Source organism: Pygoscelis adeliae, unplaced genomic scaffold (assembly GCF_000699105.1).
Source record: "Pygoscelis adeliae isolate BGI_AS28 unplaced genomic scaffold, ASM69910v1 Scaffold459, whole genome shotgun sequence".
In the NCBI taxonomy this organism is placed as follows: Eukaryota; Metazoa; Chordata; class Aves; order Sphenisciformes; family Spheniscidae; genus Pygoscelis; species Pygoscelis adeliae.
This window is the reverse complement of record NW_008825435.1, coordinates 117,919-134,514: the sequence shown is the minus strand read 5'-3', so window position 1 is coordinate 134,514 and position 16,596 is coordinate 117,919. Positions and strand designations below refer to the sequence as shown.

General features: G+C 48.2%; 2 protein-coding genes across 4 annotated transcripts in view; one reads left to right on the top strand and one right to left on the bottom strand.

Annotated features, from left to right (window-relative positions):
• LOC103922939 (zinc finger protein 850-like) overlaps window positions 1-16,596 on the bottom strand; it is a 158,981-nt gene that overhangs the window by 106,436 nt on the left and 35,949 nt on the right.
• Window positions 2,045-16,275, top strand: LOC103922927 (tripartite motif-containing protein 7-like). 3 transcript variants are annotated; one of them, XM_009331154.1, is made up of 9 exons: window positions 2,045-2,210; window positions 4,251-4,677; window positions 5,483-5,578; window positions 5,917-6,147; window positions 8,303-8,325; window positions 8,909-9,024; window positions 9,873-9,908; window positions 10,076-10,148; window positions 12,965-13,042. In XM_009331154.1, the coding sequence occupies exons 1-8, from the start codon at window positions 2,065-2,067 to the stop codon at window positions 10,120-10,122; spliced, it is 1,122 nt and encodes a 373-aa protein (XP_009329429.1). In that variant the 5' UTR covers window positions 2,045-2,064; the 3' UTR covers window positions 10,123-10,148; window positions 12,965-13,042. The 3 variants fall into 3 exon arrangements, with proteins under 3 accessions (XP_009329429.1, XP_009329427.1, XP_009329428.1); XM_009331152.1 differs by lacking the exon at window positions 10,076-10,148 and having other exon boundaries at window positions 12,965-16,275; XM_009331153.1 differs by lacking the exon at window positions 12,965-13,042 and having other exon boundaries at window positions 10,076-12,145.

Here is a 16,596-nt window from a genome sequence, read left to right as displayed (position 1 = left end):
GAGGAGTGGGATGAGGACCCCACAGACTAGCCTGCAGCCAGGGGCAGGATCAGGGCTACTGATGTGGTCCAGCCATTTCAATGCTATGAGTCCGCAATTTAATCTTGAACGATTATCACCTTAAATTAGGATGGTCGGACCCACTCTGTCTGCAGGGCTCCCCTAGGCATCTGACCTGATTTTGTTTCAGCTCTAGCAATAAACCTGCAGGCTTATAACTGGCAGCTGAATTTGGCTCGTGTGCATGTTTTCCTTTGCAGACAGACGCTCCTATTAACAGCTCTTCAGACTCAGCATTCCTGGTGGTCTGGAAGCAGCTTGTGGCCCTGAACATAATCCTGCTACTAAAACCGCAAGGGCAAGCCAAGGTGCTTTCCCCTGCTTGCATCCCATTTTTTCCTACAGTGCGGGGCTCGGAACTTCTTTGCGGGGAACTTTTCACCAAGGGTTGCAAAGGAGAGCATCAGGGAGCTGCTGGAAGCCAAGAGAAATAAAGGACATGCATATCTAATAGATATTAGGTATTTATTTCACCCGTGCTAACCCAAAATTCCCTTACTAGTCAACAGAAGTTGAGTCATCCATCTAATGTAGAGAATAAATGGTCCTTCAGGAGATACCAAACTCTTGCTGTTGACTTCAGATGAAACAAAGGAACAGCTTGATCAGTTCAGGACACCTGTAGCTGCTGCCTGTAGCCCAAAGGCCCTGAAGAGGAGAGGGCAATGCATTATAGGCGGTTTTAAAATAGACGGTCTTTTTTTAGCCTCACCCATATCTTTGAGGGCAAAACATCTATGGTAGGAGGAGAAACCATGAGCATAAAGTGTAGGAATCATGTAGAGGTGGAGATTCTGCTGTTGTCACTGTCTGGTCTAGGAAAATGGGTATTTTGGACTTTTTCTGTCTTATTGCAGCACAAAGGAGAGGGGAGAAAAAAGGAAAAGAGCGTTTATTTTGTCTGAGGCATTTGTAGCTGGGAAGCTCAGTGCTGCAAGAAGTTATTTAGCTGAATGACAGATCATATTTTTTTAATGAGGATAAAATCTTGTCCACTGCACTGGGCAGCAGGGGGATGTTCCTTTTGATTATTACCCCCTGAGGAGTTTGTTTTGCCGATAGGCATCTCTGCAGCCATCAGTTTATGTGGCTTGGGGCTGTAGGGGCTGCTTCCTTCTGTGGATACAGGTGTCTTCTGGAGCCAGGTTCAACTTCCGACCTGTTTCTGGAATAAGAAGTTCAGAGGAGACCCCTTCCAGCCTTGGGACTGAGCCTGAATCTCTGTCCATCCAGCCTTGTAACTGGGTCCAGTTTTGGGGTAAGCAGGGGGAACTCCAGTGCAGGACAGTGATTGCTCGCACACGTCCTGCCTGGAAGCACAGGCACGAAAGCCTGAACGTGCTTGGACTCACCTAACATAGGACAAAACTTCAAAGGATGATCAACCCCAGGATGGTTTGGTACCAAAAACCAGTCTTGCAAGAAACCATGTTAGGGTCGAATTTTTTCCCCCCTCCTCCCTGTTGTTTTGGATGTCCCAACCTCTCCTTACCTAAACAGGCCACCCATGGTAGGTAGGAGATGTTTCTGCCCTTCTTTGCATGTTGCTGCCCCAAATACGAGCTGGGAGACGAATCATTCATTGATGGCTTTGGAGGAGGGATGAAAAGCTTCACTCCTGCTTGAGCCCTTGCTCTTCTGGAGGGAAAGATGGGACATTGGAGAGGGTTAAAGGGCTGCAGAGACCCTGTGGAGAAGGTCTGGGCTGGGAGACAGGTGGAGGGAGGTGCTGGAAATGTGATCCTGGCTCTGGCCAGGGAAAAGAGCTTTGGCACAGAGAAGGAGAGCAGAGCCGGAGCGGCTGGGGAGGAGGAGGAGGGAAGGAGATCGGTGGGTGCCCAGGATAGATGCAATGGGGGAGGGGAAGGAATGGTAAGTGAGATGGTGGGAGGGGGTGACAGAGGGGACAAATGGGGCAACCGAGGGCTGGGAAGGAGCAGGAGCTTGACAGGTGCTGAAATGTCAGAGGCAGCCAGGACTCGGGCTGGTTTCCTTCGTCAGAGCATGGTGGAGCGGCTGCCGCGGGCTGCTTCCCGCTGGGACCTCTCGGCCACCAGGCTCCCCCCCCACCTGCCCCCCGCTAACACCCTCCCGATGCAAAAGGTCGGGCGATTCGGGAGGATGCCCCTTTCCTACGCCTCTGCTACGAGGTACGCGGGGTCAGCTGGGGGCATAGGGAGGGCAGGGGGATGCGCTTGTCCGTCTGTCCTTTTTTTCCTACACCCACCTTGTTCTCCTGCTTTTCCCACTGGGCTGCCCATTGTTTCTGTCAAGGTGTCTCACTCTTTTTTTTTTTGCTATTTATGCATCTCTGGATAGCGTGTGGATTTCTCTCCAGCTCATAGGCCACCACCTCTTCTTTTCTGCAGAGATGTGATGAAAAATGTATGCGTGACATAGGAAAACCATATAGTTTGTGTTTACTTACAGATCAAGAGAAATGGAAAGTGGAAGAGAAAGCAATTTCCCTTCCATCGGGAGTAGTGTGTGTGTATAAATATATATATCAATGTATATGAGCAGGGGTAGGTAGATAAATATGCACGGAGGTGGAAATGGTCTGCAGAAAAATTCCTTTTCTGTAGGGAACTGCATACATATAAATGGATACATATTGCATATATAGGGATATATGTGTGTACATATATACGCACCTATATATATGAGTCTGTGTGAATATATACATATAAATATATATATTCTGCTATTTGCCTGAGTCATTTGTTCTGTGTTATTGCCGATCACAAACTAACGTGGGTCATAGCAAGCACTGGTATTCAGATTTTATTTTCCTGTGAGAAGATGAGGGATTCCTTTCCAAGCCCAGAATTGTATTTAAACTGACCTGAAAAGCTCATTTCTAGTCCCAAATGAGCAAGTCTGGATTAGCAGTAAATGAATGCCTGAAGTCTGATGCTCCTGTTTAGCAGATGTTAGAAAATGCAAATATCAGAAAAACTTTAAAGTTACAAGAGAGGTTCAGGTGGAGGATGGATACCCCTACTCAGTGTTCTTCACCAGCTGCCACGGTATCCAGGATGAACGCAACCCCTACTACAAATCAGAAACCCTTTGCAAACCCCTGGCATCAGGACACCGAGACTAGTTTTGCTCATATAACTCCTCCAGTACAACCTCTGGGGTTGGGATTTGTCTCCTCTTAGCTCCAGGTGTCTCCAAGGGAAAGATCTCAACTTGGAGATGTCAGATCAACTGGGCTGACTTTGAAGCCAGCATTTATGGATAGGAGCACTTGATCTGTTTTCAAGTCCTCATTAGGAGAAGATGAATCACTCTCCAGAAGTGCCTACATTTCTCTGTTGATGGTAATGTGACCCCCCCAAGTAACTAGATGACTGTCACTCACTTTTATCTCTGTTCTCCATAACAAGAGCTTTGGTGAGCTGCTCAGGTGGAGACAACCCTATTATAGACAAACCCCAGCCAAGGAAGGTCCTCGTATATTAATTGTCATTCCCATTTAATGCAAGACCTCCGAAGCTGCACAAAATGTCCTTGGAAGGCAAAAAGTGTTTTTGAGATGCAGGACCCCTATTCAGAGGTTAATCTTTATGGATTTGGGAAACTCACCCCCAGACCTTGATATGGACTTTGCATCCCTGTGTATTCCCTTTCTCCTGTTGCTTTTTATGGCCCCTGTTGAGCCCTGGAGCTCAACCAAATCATCCGAGTCCCCAGCTGAAGCTTCCAGGGTGAAATGGGTCTTTAACGAGAGCTCAGATGGTTACCTGGATCAGAGCCTAGAGCAGCTGTTAAACACAAGCCTGGGGACTCAGATCTTGCATTTAGCACCAGGTCAGCCAAAAAGCAATGAGACCCAGATCTGTTGGCTGTATTCCAAACAATTTCCCTTTTCCCACCTCCTTCCTGGGGGGGGGGAGCAAAAAATTCCCCTTTTCCCCCCCCCTCCCGGGGGGGGGGGGGGGGGAAGACAGGGAGCTCATGATTTGTGTGGGAGCAAAGGGCAGGGACCTTCCGCTTTCTTTTTCTTCCACCTATGTATTGTCCCCTAATGCTGACGTCTTTGTTACCAGTTTAAAGAAACCAGACGCTGCAGAAGTGACCTCAGGCAGCGGGCTTGTTCCTGGAAGAGGAACGCCCACTTGGGGCTGGATGCCAAGCATTCATGTTCCGCATCCAGCCCTGGTGAAATCAGTCTTTGCCCACAGGAGAGAGGCCATGGCCGCGGTGTTTCTGCCCGGCAATCTCCAGGATGAAGCCACTTGCTCTGTCTGCCTGGAGTTCTTCAAAGACCCCGTGTCCATCGAGTGCGGGCACAACTTCTGCCGGGCGTGCATCATCAAGAGTTGGAAGGACCTAGAGATGGACTTCCCCTGCCCGCAGTGCCGAGAGGTCTTCCAACAGAAGAGCTTCAGACCCAACCGGCAGCTGGCAAACATGTCTGAGATCATCAGCCAGTTCACCCTCCGCGGGGCCAAGGGTGCTGAGGAGGACGGGCTCTGCACGAAGCACAGGGAAGCCCTGAAACTCTACTGCAAGGACGACCGGAGAACCATCTGTGTGGTATGCGACAGGTCCCGGGAGCACCGGCCGCACGCCGTGGTACCCATTGATGAGGCATCCGAGGAGTACAAGGTACCTGTCGTCTGTCTGTCTGTCCGCCCTGAGGAAGACCCCCCCCATACCACAGCGGTCTGTGTGTGTGTGCTCGCTGAAGTCCCCGCGCAGTCACCTGGCTTTCCCATGCCCAGCCTCGTGCTCAGCTGCCCCGCAAAAAGCCGGTTGCTGCTTTCTAGCTTTCCGAAGACCTGGAAAACCTGTCTCCTCTCCAGATATGCAAAACCCTCTCATGCATTTACATCATCTCTGCAGCTGGGGAGAGCGTGGGATTAAACACAGGAGGCTGCGAGACAGGGTTTCTCCCATGCAAGCTCCTGCAAAAGCCCTCGGTTTGAGCCACGTGAGCATCACGCTGCAAACACTACCTACGGGCACCCACCTTATTGGTAGGGTAACAGCTGATGGAGAAAACACCCATGTCTATTTTAGGTCTGGGCAAGCATCCAAAGATGACTATAAGTTGATTAAAGCCAGGCTGAGTTTTGCTTGTGCCAAGAGCAAAGGCGGGGGAGGTGGTAGCAGCAGCCGATGAAAACAGTGCATGTACGCTCCCCTGGCATCCTCCGTCTCCTTTCTTTGTGTTCTGGCATGCTTGTGGTGGTCCTTGGGGTTGCAAACGTGGGTGTCTGGGTGAGAGTGGGCAGAGCTGAGCCAGCGTGTTCACCCGGTGAGAGTGCCCCGGCATTGTTCTTGCAATCCTGCTTGTCTTTGCACAGCTGCAAGAACAGACTGTGCACGGGCAGAATAATGCAGCAAAAGAAATCAAATGCAGCAAAAGAAAGAAAGAAAAGCCAGTAATATCTTCTTTCTTTGTTCCTAGGAGAAAATCCAGGGACGCTTGGATTTCCTGAAAAAGGAGAGGCAAGAGCTACTGGAGTTTAAAGTGAACGATGACAAGAAAACCCAGGAGCTTTTGGTGCGTGCCCGCAATGCAGTGTTCTGGGGTGGTGGGGACAAGGGTCCAGGCTGGGACACGTGGAGGAGAGCAAAGATAACCGCTGTTTGTGGAGTAATTGCCCATGGCCTTTGCTCTCCCATTCCCACTGCTTTTCAAGGCCTTCGTCCGGGCATGCCACGCAATATCTCCTCACCCCTCCCCAGCTGAAGACACCCAGTCTCACAAGCAAGGCAGCAAGCAGCAGCAATGACACTGGCAGGTGTCATGTGGTGGCTCCAAATTCACCAGGTTGGCCTCTCTCCACCCCAAAATCATTGCATCAGCTTAAAACCCTTTTTGCTGCATTTTATTCCCAGAAAACCATCGAGAATGAGCGGCAGAAGCTGCTCTTGGAGTTTGAGAGGCTGCGGCAGTTCCTGCATGACCAGGAGCACATCCTCCTGGGGCAGCTGGAGAAGATGGAGAAGAACATCGCCAAGAGGCAGAACGAAAACATCACCGACCTGTCCAAGGAGATCACGCTCCTCAACAAGCTCATCACGGAGCTGGAGGAGAAAATCCAGCAGCCCATGCTTGAGTTCCTCAAGGTGAGATGTTTGCTATGGAATGAGCCTTCAGGTCTGAGTCATGACCCTTCTTCATCCTTTTTAATGTGTTTCTGGATCCTGTCCATTGAAGACAAATGTCCTTTCTCTTTTTTTTCCCCCACCTTTAATGAGCAGATGGTGCATGGCAGTGTCTGAGTGCCCTGAGCTCTGCTGCACCAGCAATAACACACAGCAACTATCTCTGGCTCAGGAACATCCTGAAACAGAGCTGTACTCTTCGTATTTAATAGCGTCTGATAAATTTTTCTTCCATGAATTTGTCTGGACCTTTCTAGCACCCATAAAATCCTGTTTCAAGGCTTTCAAAGCTGAATTAGACCTTGCATGAAGAGCCACCACAGAGGTACTGGCTAGATCCTTAAACCAAGCAACTCCTTTTGCAAATCCAGGTCTTGATGGGTTTGCAGCGCTGAAGGTTTGTCACAGATGTCCACTCCTCCAGCTTAAAGGCATTGGTGAGGGCTGGGGATGGAGTGGAGTATAGAGGCACATGGAGCCGGGCTCGGCAGGACACGGCTCCTTGCCAGTTTTCGCAGCGGGATCCTGGCTGCAGAAGGTTGGCCGGGACCTGAAAGCAGAGCCGGGTTTTAAAGTCAAAATGAACTATTAACCAAGCTGGAAAGTATGAGGGAGAGAGCAGATGGAGTCCAGATATTGATTGCATTGCAAAGAAAGAAGCTGGAGCCAATCCAGCCCTCCCTGTTACCCAAACTCTCCTTCGCAGATGAAGTGGGGTTTGAAAAACAAACCCGAGCTGCCCATCCCAAAATCAAGCAGTCCTGTCCGTCATCCCCCCCCCCGCCCCCGAAATGGCAAAAAGTGAATGGGTGACCTTCTTTTAATTAACGATGTTTTGATTAAATTAAGTAGATTGAGCTTCTGGTGCACACCGATCCGCAGTTAAATTCCCTCCCAGGCAGCATTGAAAGCACCGTAAATATTTGCAGATGGTTTCGGTACTTGGCTATGGGTGAAAACTCATTTCACGTGGTCTTTGCTCAGCCCTCACCAGTGCATGCAAAATTGATCCTGTAACAATAGGTGATACTTTTTTAAAAGGCCACGTTGGAAATCCTTAGCCAGCTCCAGAGTCCTTTTCCATTCCCTGGCAGATGGGTATGGCTTTGTGTTGCCTTTGAATCACATCCAATGTACTCGCCACGGTTTATGCCCTTCTTTACATTATTTTAAAGGCATCGGAAAAGACAAATAGTGGCATGGACTGGACTAAGCACGGGTTTCATCTCAGTGAACTTTCGCCATGTAGCAACTAGTTATTGAGGGTATTTTAACCTATAATTTGCCTCCATCATTCACCCTTCCTGAGGGCAAACCATTTCCACTGTTGGGACATGCATCCCAGGGTGGGATGAATCACCCCTTCCTTGGAGGCACCCTAAACTCTTCTTGGTGATGACTAGACCATGGAAGTCCAGATATCATGGAGACACAGATGCTCAAGTTTAATGCCAGCTTTCTAGGTGACTGAGTTATAGCAGATGATGTCCCTTTGGCTCTTAGGCAGGTGGATACTTGCAGGTGTCTTTCTGTATCTCAGGACTTCACATGGGACAGGTTGATAGGACCTTCTCAGAAGTGAGAGACCAGCAGAGAGATCCTTAGAGCACCTCAAAGGCTGCCAGATGCCCACACCTGGGTTCACAACAACAATGGTCAAATAATGGAATAGGAAACAGAGAGGTTTTTGTAGTCACCACCCTAGAAGATACTCCCAACTCCCCTGGGCAAGGCCTTGGGCAAGCTGGAATGCTTTGAGCAATGGGTTGGATGAGAGACCTCCAAAGGCACCTTTCAACCTAAACCACGTCATGACTCTATGGGCATAAAGCTGGAGTATTGTATGTAGGAGCGTTTGGGAAGCTTCCCCCCCCCCCCGAAGCAGCTGGGTCTTTAGCTGCTGCAGACATTTGGGTGAGAATTGGAGGGACTGTGGTCTTCCAAAGCTGAAAGCAAACATTTGAGGCACGGATCGGTGCCTGCTTGTTGCAGCCATAAGGGATGGACGTCCTGGTTGGGTTAGATGAAGGGGAATTGCTCTCGTGCTGTCTGAGCCAGGGGAGACACAGAACACGCTGCACAGGGATTTCACTCGGTCTCTCTTCTTCCTTTCTAGGATGTCATGAACATCATAAGCAGGTATGGAGCACTGCTTCTTCCCTTCTTTCATGCTTTTTTCCCCCCACCAGCACTGGTTAAAGGTCAGTATTTGCAGTCCAGATGCCCAGGGAGGCACTGGGGTAGACGGAGCTTGCCTCCTACTCGGTGCAAACCCTGGGTCTCTTCCAGCTTCTTGGAAAACTTAGCGTTGTCACAAAGTCTTTTCCTACCAGGCGGTTTCTTCAAAGGTCAAGTGAGACCAGAAACCCCAAGTCATCTTATTTGCCTGATAAGCAGTTCACCCAGGGCAATGGTTTAGGCACCACTTAAGCCTCAAAAATGAAATTTAAGCTGCAGCAGGAGCAGCTGAGTGGGGGTAACCCAGCACAGACACCCTTTTCAACAGCCAGCCGAGGGGGGGTTCAAAGTTGACATGTAAATCCTGGTGTCCTCAGCCCAGGCAGGTTGAAATCCATGTGTGATCCTCGCAATGTGATGTCAAGCACTTGGACAGACTGCCGGTGGGATGGGGTGGGAGCATTGCACGCTGCCAACTGCAAATGAAAAAGAAGAGGGGGGAATAGCAATGATTTTCTTGTTGGTTTTATTTTTTTCTTTGCAGGAGCGATGACGTGAAGTGCCAGAAGCCTGTGCCGGTATGCACGGATATGAAAATGCACATCTGCAATTTCTCCCTCAAGACTGTCGTCCTTGAGAAAGTCTTAAAGAAATTCAGAGGTACGTGGAAACAAAACTGGGGGGGTTTAAAATAGGCCTGGCCTTTAGCAGGCGTCGGGGAAAAGCGATGAGGAGTGCTGGGGATGCTGCGGATGTCTCGAGGTCCCTTAGCACATGCCTGGCCAGCAGTACCGAAATAGGAGAATAAATTATGTTGGAAAGGACTTCTGGAGATGTGCATGAACAGGAGGAGACTCACCCCGCCAGGCTGCCAGCGAAGGAGATGCAGGATTTTTTTAAAGAGGGAAAAACCTGAATCTGGCACGTCGATTTTAGTGCAATAAAGCCTGCAATTTTCACGTCTCCAATAGCTTGGGGCCGGGATAGCCAAGCTTTGCATTTAAACAACTCCTTGCAGCAATGCAGCAAAACCACGAGATGGTGCTGAGGGATTTGGAAAGGAAGCAAGCACCAGAAAGCAGATCTGGAAGAGAAAATCCCTAAATGCAAACTATGCCCTGGAGCAATAATAGGCTTAAAGTATTGTACTAAAAGTTTGAAACTCATAATACAATGAGAACAAAATACTTCAGGGCATGATAAATAAGGCTTAAATAAATCCTGCACTCTCTTGATGTCGAGAAGATTTGTTTTTTTTTTTAAGGCTTTTTTTGATAAAAATTAAAAAATATTTAGCAGGAATTTCCCCTGTTGCTTTTCCCCATTGCACAAGCTGGTGGGAGCTGGCATTGCTCCATCCTCTGCCCTTGCTGCCTGTCAAGTCCCATGTCAGCAAAGATGGCACTCCAGCAATGTGGTGTGGGTGTAAACGTCCCCATAAAGGAGATTTTGTGGTTCCCTCCGGCTCTCTCGGTGTTGCCATTTACTTGCCTGTCTCTTCTTTTCAGAAAACCTGCAAGATGAACTGGGAAGAGGTGAAAAAGGTAAAAGGAAAATATTCAAGATGTAGCGCCCTGGAGCAAAGACTTTAAATTGTGGTTGTAATTTGCAAAGCTGGTTTTGCAAAGCCAAAGAGAGGGGTAAAAAAAGAAAAAAAGCACTCTAGATTTCTTTTTTTTTTTTTAATTTCTTCTCTCTCGATGATTTCCAGATCCAGCCCGCTCAGTTCGAGAGTCAAAAGACGATTTTTCTAGCTGACGCCGGGGATCTGACAGCTAAGCTAGGTCCTTTCTGCCTGTTTACACTTAACAAAACTACAGTGCGGAACAGAAAGAACAGACATTTGAACCCCAAAGTGGATTCATACCCTTTCAAGCCACAACCTGCTCCAAGTCTGCCAGATTTGCTCTGTGGCCCGTGGTCAGGCTCCTGTTTCCACCAGGGTTTGGGATGGAGGGTGTGAGCGCTCCATAATCTGCTCCAGTGCAAAGTGAGATAACTTTAATTCTGTGGAAAGCTGCTGAAATCGCGGCTGTGGGCAGGCGGATGCTTTCAAACCATGCTGTGATCGAGAAGACTTGCTCACCAGCTCTCTGGGGTTGGCAAAGGAGCAAGTTCACATGAGAGGTCATGAATTTGCAGCCGGCAAAACCAGTTGGGTCGGCCCAGATTGACTCTTTCAATGCTGGATGAGCCTCTGCCTTGCTTCACCAGCGGCGGTGAGGACAGGGGAATGCCAGTGAGCCGGGAAAGCACAATGATGGGCTCTGCAGTGGTTCTGTCACCAGCCCGATCCCTCTGACTTTGCACTGTGGTGGGTGCAGGGCATGGGCAGATGCTGTTAAAATCTGCCCCCATCCTCCAGCTCCCTCGGGATGAAGGTTGCATAGAGCAGCCAGAGTTACCCCAGCAAAGCAAAGCTCTCCTTTTTGAAGAGAAGACTTATTCTTGCTTTTAAGGTGGTGGTCTTCAGCATGGGGCTTGCAAACCCCTTGGGGAAGGCAGAAGAGGACAAGCCGTGGGTTGGATCCTTTCCAAGGACCATCCAGCTTAGAGGGGCCAGACTCTGCTCACAAACATCCCCAGACACCTCTGGAAAATGCCAAGGGGTTGGCAAAGTAAAAGAAGAAAGGCTGATGACCACCGTTTAAAAGCAAAATGGCAAAACGACCCTCACTGCATGTCCATGGTGGTGTGTGTGCATGTGTAGAGGTATAACTCGGCTGGTGCATCAAACCAGCAAACCCTCTGAAAGCAGATTGGGCCACAGCTTATGCTGCGGAGAGCTGGGGGATCAAGGGGTGAAGAAGGGACCAGCCAAAACCTCGTAGCAGTTGTTGAATCCCACTCCTCTGACTGCCTTAGTTCATCTTTTCCAAGAGCTTTGAGTGCTTTTATTTTTTTTTTTTTTTTTTATATGATGCCTGAGCTCCTGGAGTCTTTTTTTTTTTTTAAATCAAGCCAAATCATCATTCACAGCCCCTGCAGCTGAGTTGAAGCTCAAACCCAAATCCTAATGACTCCAGCAGCTGCAGATGCAAGAGGAAGGAAGGAAGGAAAACACCTTTTAAAGAAAAGATTGGCATCAAGGCAATCTGCTCATCCAATCCATTTCCCCTAACTTTGGCTAATGGACACTTTACAAGCACCTGTCTCCTGGTCTGATATAATAGCGCAAAATGCAGGAGATGTTATTTTAAAGCCAGTCTCCCAGTTTTGGGGAGGAACCTGGTGCTTAAGTTTTGAAGGAAAAAAGGACCTGCCCTTTCCTGTGGTCGCTATCACTTTTCTGACCCCTATGAAAAACCATGAAGCTTTCGATCCCGTCATGGGTCTTTTCAGACTTCATATGCAATTTTCAGGCCCCAAACTATGGATTTTGAAAGAGCATAAAGACCTTTAGCTAAATAAACTCTGGTGCAGCATCCAACACATTTCAGCTCCTAAGGTCCCATCTTAGATTCCCCCAAAGGGTCTCATTCATTCATGGCAACTTTGCTGACTACAACCACAATTTGAGGTCACTAACGTGCTCGCTGTTTCCTTTGAGCCTGATTTTGGAAGGGGGAAAAGATGTTAGTATCAAACTTCATCTACGTGCATGTTTCTTTTGGGCTGCCCAGGTGTGATCTGGTGTGTAAAGATGCCCTTAGGTCATGGCTTTCCATGAGGACTTGTCATCATGGCGTAGTTCGGGGACAGATACTCGGCAATTTATGATCTGAGGGGTGTGCATAGCCCATCTCGTGTGTTGTACATTAGATGAGCCAGAAACAAAAAGAAAAAAAGAGATGAATTTCTTTGGAAAAAAAGTCTCCACCTAAGGTCCATTTCTACTGTATATAATTGCTAATCATTTGCATGTGGTTTTATCGTGTTTTTTGCTCCTAATGGCCCAATGTCGTTGTTACCCCGTTTCTTAGCAGCAGCAGCATGAGTTTTGCCCTCCCATGAAGGCAACTGGGGTGTCAATGTGGGAGGACGGTGACTCCCTGGTCAGTGTTTGAGGGGTGCTGGCTGGTGGCGTTGCTGAAGGATCATGAGCTGATCAAAGAGCCAAAGACTACAACGCAGTTGTAGGTCTCTCTCTAGAACATTCTGAACCAGATCTTGGTCCTCATTTACCATGATGTGCTTTGCTGTGTTGTTCTTCACCTTTACCTGGTGGGGCTTAACCCCTAGTGAGGATGTGAAAAGGTGAGGCGGATGCTCATCCCGCATCTTTAACTGGGACCTTCCTCACCCACCTCCAAGTTTCTCATGCACGCAGCTTGTCCCTGTGTGCTGGTAGAGAGAAGCAGCATATTTGTTAACATCTAAAATTACTCCTCTTAAAATTAGCCCCAAGCATCCAGGCTTCCTGCAGAGTCAATGGTGAGAGGAGACATCTCAAGAACCTCAAAGCGAAGCCAATGTCTGAACTTGGCTTTCCTTCACCACAGACTGTCCAGGGAGATGAAGAGGAGCAGTTATTGAGGTTGGGATGTGGTTATTGAGGTTAGGATGTGGTTCAGCAACTGATAAAAACATCCCCAGCTTGGGCTTTTAATTGTTAAAATTCTTATTGAGTTACTATCACTGTCACTGCTGTCATCAACAGAGGACCTGACCCTGGACCCCGATTCGGCAAACCACCTCCTCATCCTCTCTGCAGACCTCAAGAGCGTGAGGATGGGCTGTAGGAAACAGGAGCTGCCCGACAACCCCAAGAGATTCGACACGAACTCGCGGGTGCTGGCTACCACAGGCTTCGAGTCGGGAAGACATTACTGGGAAGTGGAGGTGGGGGCCTCGGACGGTTGGGCCTTCGGGGTGGCCAAGGAGTCTGTCAGGAGGAAAGGTCTGACGCAGTTTTCCCCCGAAGAAGGGATCTGGGCAGTGCAGCAAAACGGAGGTCGCTACTGGGCGGTCACCTCGCCCCAACGCACCCCGCTCTGCCTCAGCCAGAAACTCAATAAGGTCAGGGTGTACCTGGATTACGAAGGGGAAGAAGTCTCCTTCTACAACGCTGACAACATGCAGCACATCTTCACCTTCAACGTTGCCTTCCAGGAGAAGGTGTTCCCTCTCTTTTCGGTCTGTTCCACCGTTACCTACATCAAACTGTGCCCCTGAGACTTCTCATGGGCTTCACTGAGGACCTGTCTCCATGGTCTTCAATGGATGGTGCCAGGACAGCGGTGATGGCCCCAGGAGACTCTCAAATCAACCATGCAGCCTGGTTCGTTGGTACATAGGCAGGTAGATAGCTGATAGATGGGTAACCAGGTAGTCAGGGAAAAATATCACGAGGGGGGTCTTCAGATCAGCTTAAAACAGGACAGCTATTGAAATTATCAGCAGTCCCCAGAAGGTTGTGGTCACCATCTCAAACCCATCTCTGAACCAACTCACCTCTTCAGCGAGAAGGAAACCACTGGTAGTTGGTTTGTGGCTCCAAGTCTGGTAATGGACGGGTATTTTTCTTTTCTTGTGTGGGTCTAAGGATCAATATTAGAGCTGGTGGGAAGTTTTGGAGTGGACCCTCCACCCCTTTGGAAGTGTCAATGACTTAAAAATGAAATGTTTAGTGGGTAAACGTCCTGCGGGAAAGGTGGCGAGAGTAACACTGAGCCACTTTGGACATCCATCCAAAGCTGGAATAGGCAAAGCTCCTTTCTGTTTGATCAAGCGAAATCAAATTAGAAAGTTTTGCTCCTCCTGAAGTGATTTAATGGGGATTTTCCATTGTTTTATTATGCTGTTGCTCCCAACAAACTGTAGTCACCACCTCTGTGCCAAAAGTGGAAATCCTGCCCAGGTGCCTTCACTCCTACAAGATTTAGGAGGAGGTAATTAGGCTTATTAACTGCTTCTGGGGAGTGATTGGATTTCAATGAGTCAGGATGCTCAGTGAGGATGCTCACACCCTCATGCTGGGCTCTGTGAGTGGTTATAAGTGTCTCAGCTGGAGTTTCTGTCTTTTTCCCTCTTGCTCCTGCTGGGAAGAAAGGTCCCCAGTGAAGGATGGGTGTCTGGTTACTTGTTCCAGCTGGTGCTCCTAAAATCTGGGATAATAATTGTACTCCAAAGGCTGTTTTTGTGATGTCGAGATGGTGGTCTGAGCTGTCCCAGGTGATCTAAACCACATGGCCACCAAGATCTGACCTGTCTTGGAATCAAGCTGGGGTTGAAGAGATATGGTGAGCTTTTGGTTGCCCTCTCCATCAGCTCGTGTAAGTGCTCTGTGCTTCAGTTCTCTGTCCGTGGCTCCTCTGGGCAGGAGGGGAGGTATTGCTGCTGCTCTGGATAAGGCTGAAAGGTGCTTTTTTTTTTTTTTTTTTTTGTGAAGCAACAAATGTTAATGTTGCTCAGGTGTCTTTGTCCTACTGGACGTGAGCAAGACCCATGTTTCTGAATTTTGGTGCTCCTGTGTAACTCCTCCTGAGGTCCTCTCTATGTAGAAGATGTTGTTTTCAAAATAACCCCTCGAGGTTCTCCTGCTTTGCCCGTAGTAATGTAGACTTTGGGTGCTGAATCTTGTATTTCCTCAGGCTCTCTTTACTGCTCGGTTCTCAGCAAAACCGGCCATTTACCTTTGTCTTCCGTTTTCTTTTTCTGGAAATCCTCACTCTTTGCCAAGACAGCAGAAGTTTAACACGTGGCTTGCTTTGTTCACTGTTGCTTTTGCCAAAACAAAGCAGCCTTTAAAAAATAGTAAGTCTATTATTGTCCAAAGTGCTGAAAAATATGGTTTCTGGTTTTGGGCGTTGTTGGCTGGCTTTTCAACCTTTTCTAGAAAACATGTTAAACCTCTTTAGGAAATATGGGGGCGGGGAGAAAGCTTTTTTTAATCCAGAACAACATTTCCTGGCCAGCTCTAAGATGAGAAGACGACATTTCTGTGCATAGCTGATCTTCATATGTGCTCAAATCTACTGACAAAACCCTGGGTCAACTCCAATGCCAAGAAATTGTGGGTTGAACAAGTGCATTTCCCACGTTTTAGGGTTCTTAAACCCCTCCTCTGCAGTAAATCCATGTCACGGCAGCAGAATAAAATGAAAACGCTGTAGTCCTCCCCTAGGGCATGCAGACCCTGTGCGTGCGGATGGGTGGTTGCCCTAAACGCCTTCAGTTGCTTCCCCCAGTTTGTGCCCTTGGTTCTGAAGATGCCCTTGGTCTATCAAAGGCCACCTTAGAAAGTGGCCTGACTTGTGCAAAAGGTGACATCAAACCCCAAACAGACCAGAAGTGGAATGAATCCATAATAAAATTTCTGTATGTTGCTAGCTCGGTGAAGAGGCGCTTTTTTTCCCAGGTCTACATGGGAATCGTCCCATGCGTTGCTGAAGGTTTTCTCTGTGCACAGCTGAGCCTTTAGCTCTGTCCCACGAGATGGAAATTTGGCTAGGAGCTGCTGGAGGTGAAGCAGAATCCATCTCCTGTGAGATGCATTAATGCAGGATCAGGTGAATTTAAGCTGCCATTAGTCATAAAAAGAGCTGGGGGCCACTGGTTTAGGCACAAACATCTCCATTTTCAGCTGCTGGGTTGTTTCCTACCCTAAGAGTCTACTTTTTTCTTTTTTAATGAGTTCGGCTTTAAATCCACATTATTTAAAGCTGCAGCAACTCTTACGAAGGTCAAGCCGTGAATAGTTGAGCAAAATGCCTGAATTTTCCAACCTCCATCCACTGCTGAAGCTATGCCACTGCAGAAATTGTATAAATAAATAAAACTCCCAAGAAGAAGAAAGGCATTAGCAGGAGGCACGGTATTTCTTACGTTGTGACTTGGTGTTCGTCTTGTTTGTACGTGAGAAATGCTATTTCTGCAAACCACGGGAAGCAAAAAACATCGCCCGAGCGGATTTGAAACCTCCCTGATTGTTCCTAGCCCACGTGCTGGAAATAAAATATGAAGGTGCTACCTGCGCTCATCTTCTCCTGTTTATCATTCCCAACTGCTAGCGGGCTGGAGGACACCAGAATTGTGGTTTGAAGGATTGTCCTGCTCAGAATTTAAGTCTAAAGAAAGAATTTAAGTGAAAGCATATATATATATATATAGGGGTGGGTTTTTTTTTCCACATCTGTTTATATTAGGCACAAACCCAACATTTGCATATTCCTCAAATCAAGGCTGCAATAAAAAGCTGAAGATAAAGACTGAGCCAACGTTTGCCCTTTGGGAACCTTAGAGGGGAGAAATGGGCGTCACCACCTGGGTTATACCGGCAGCAACGCTTTC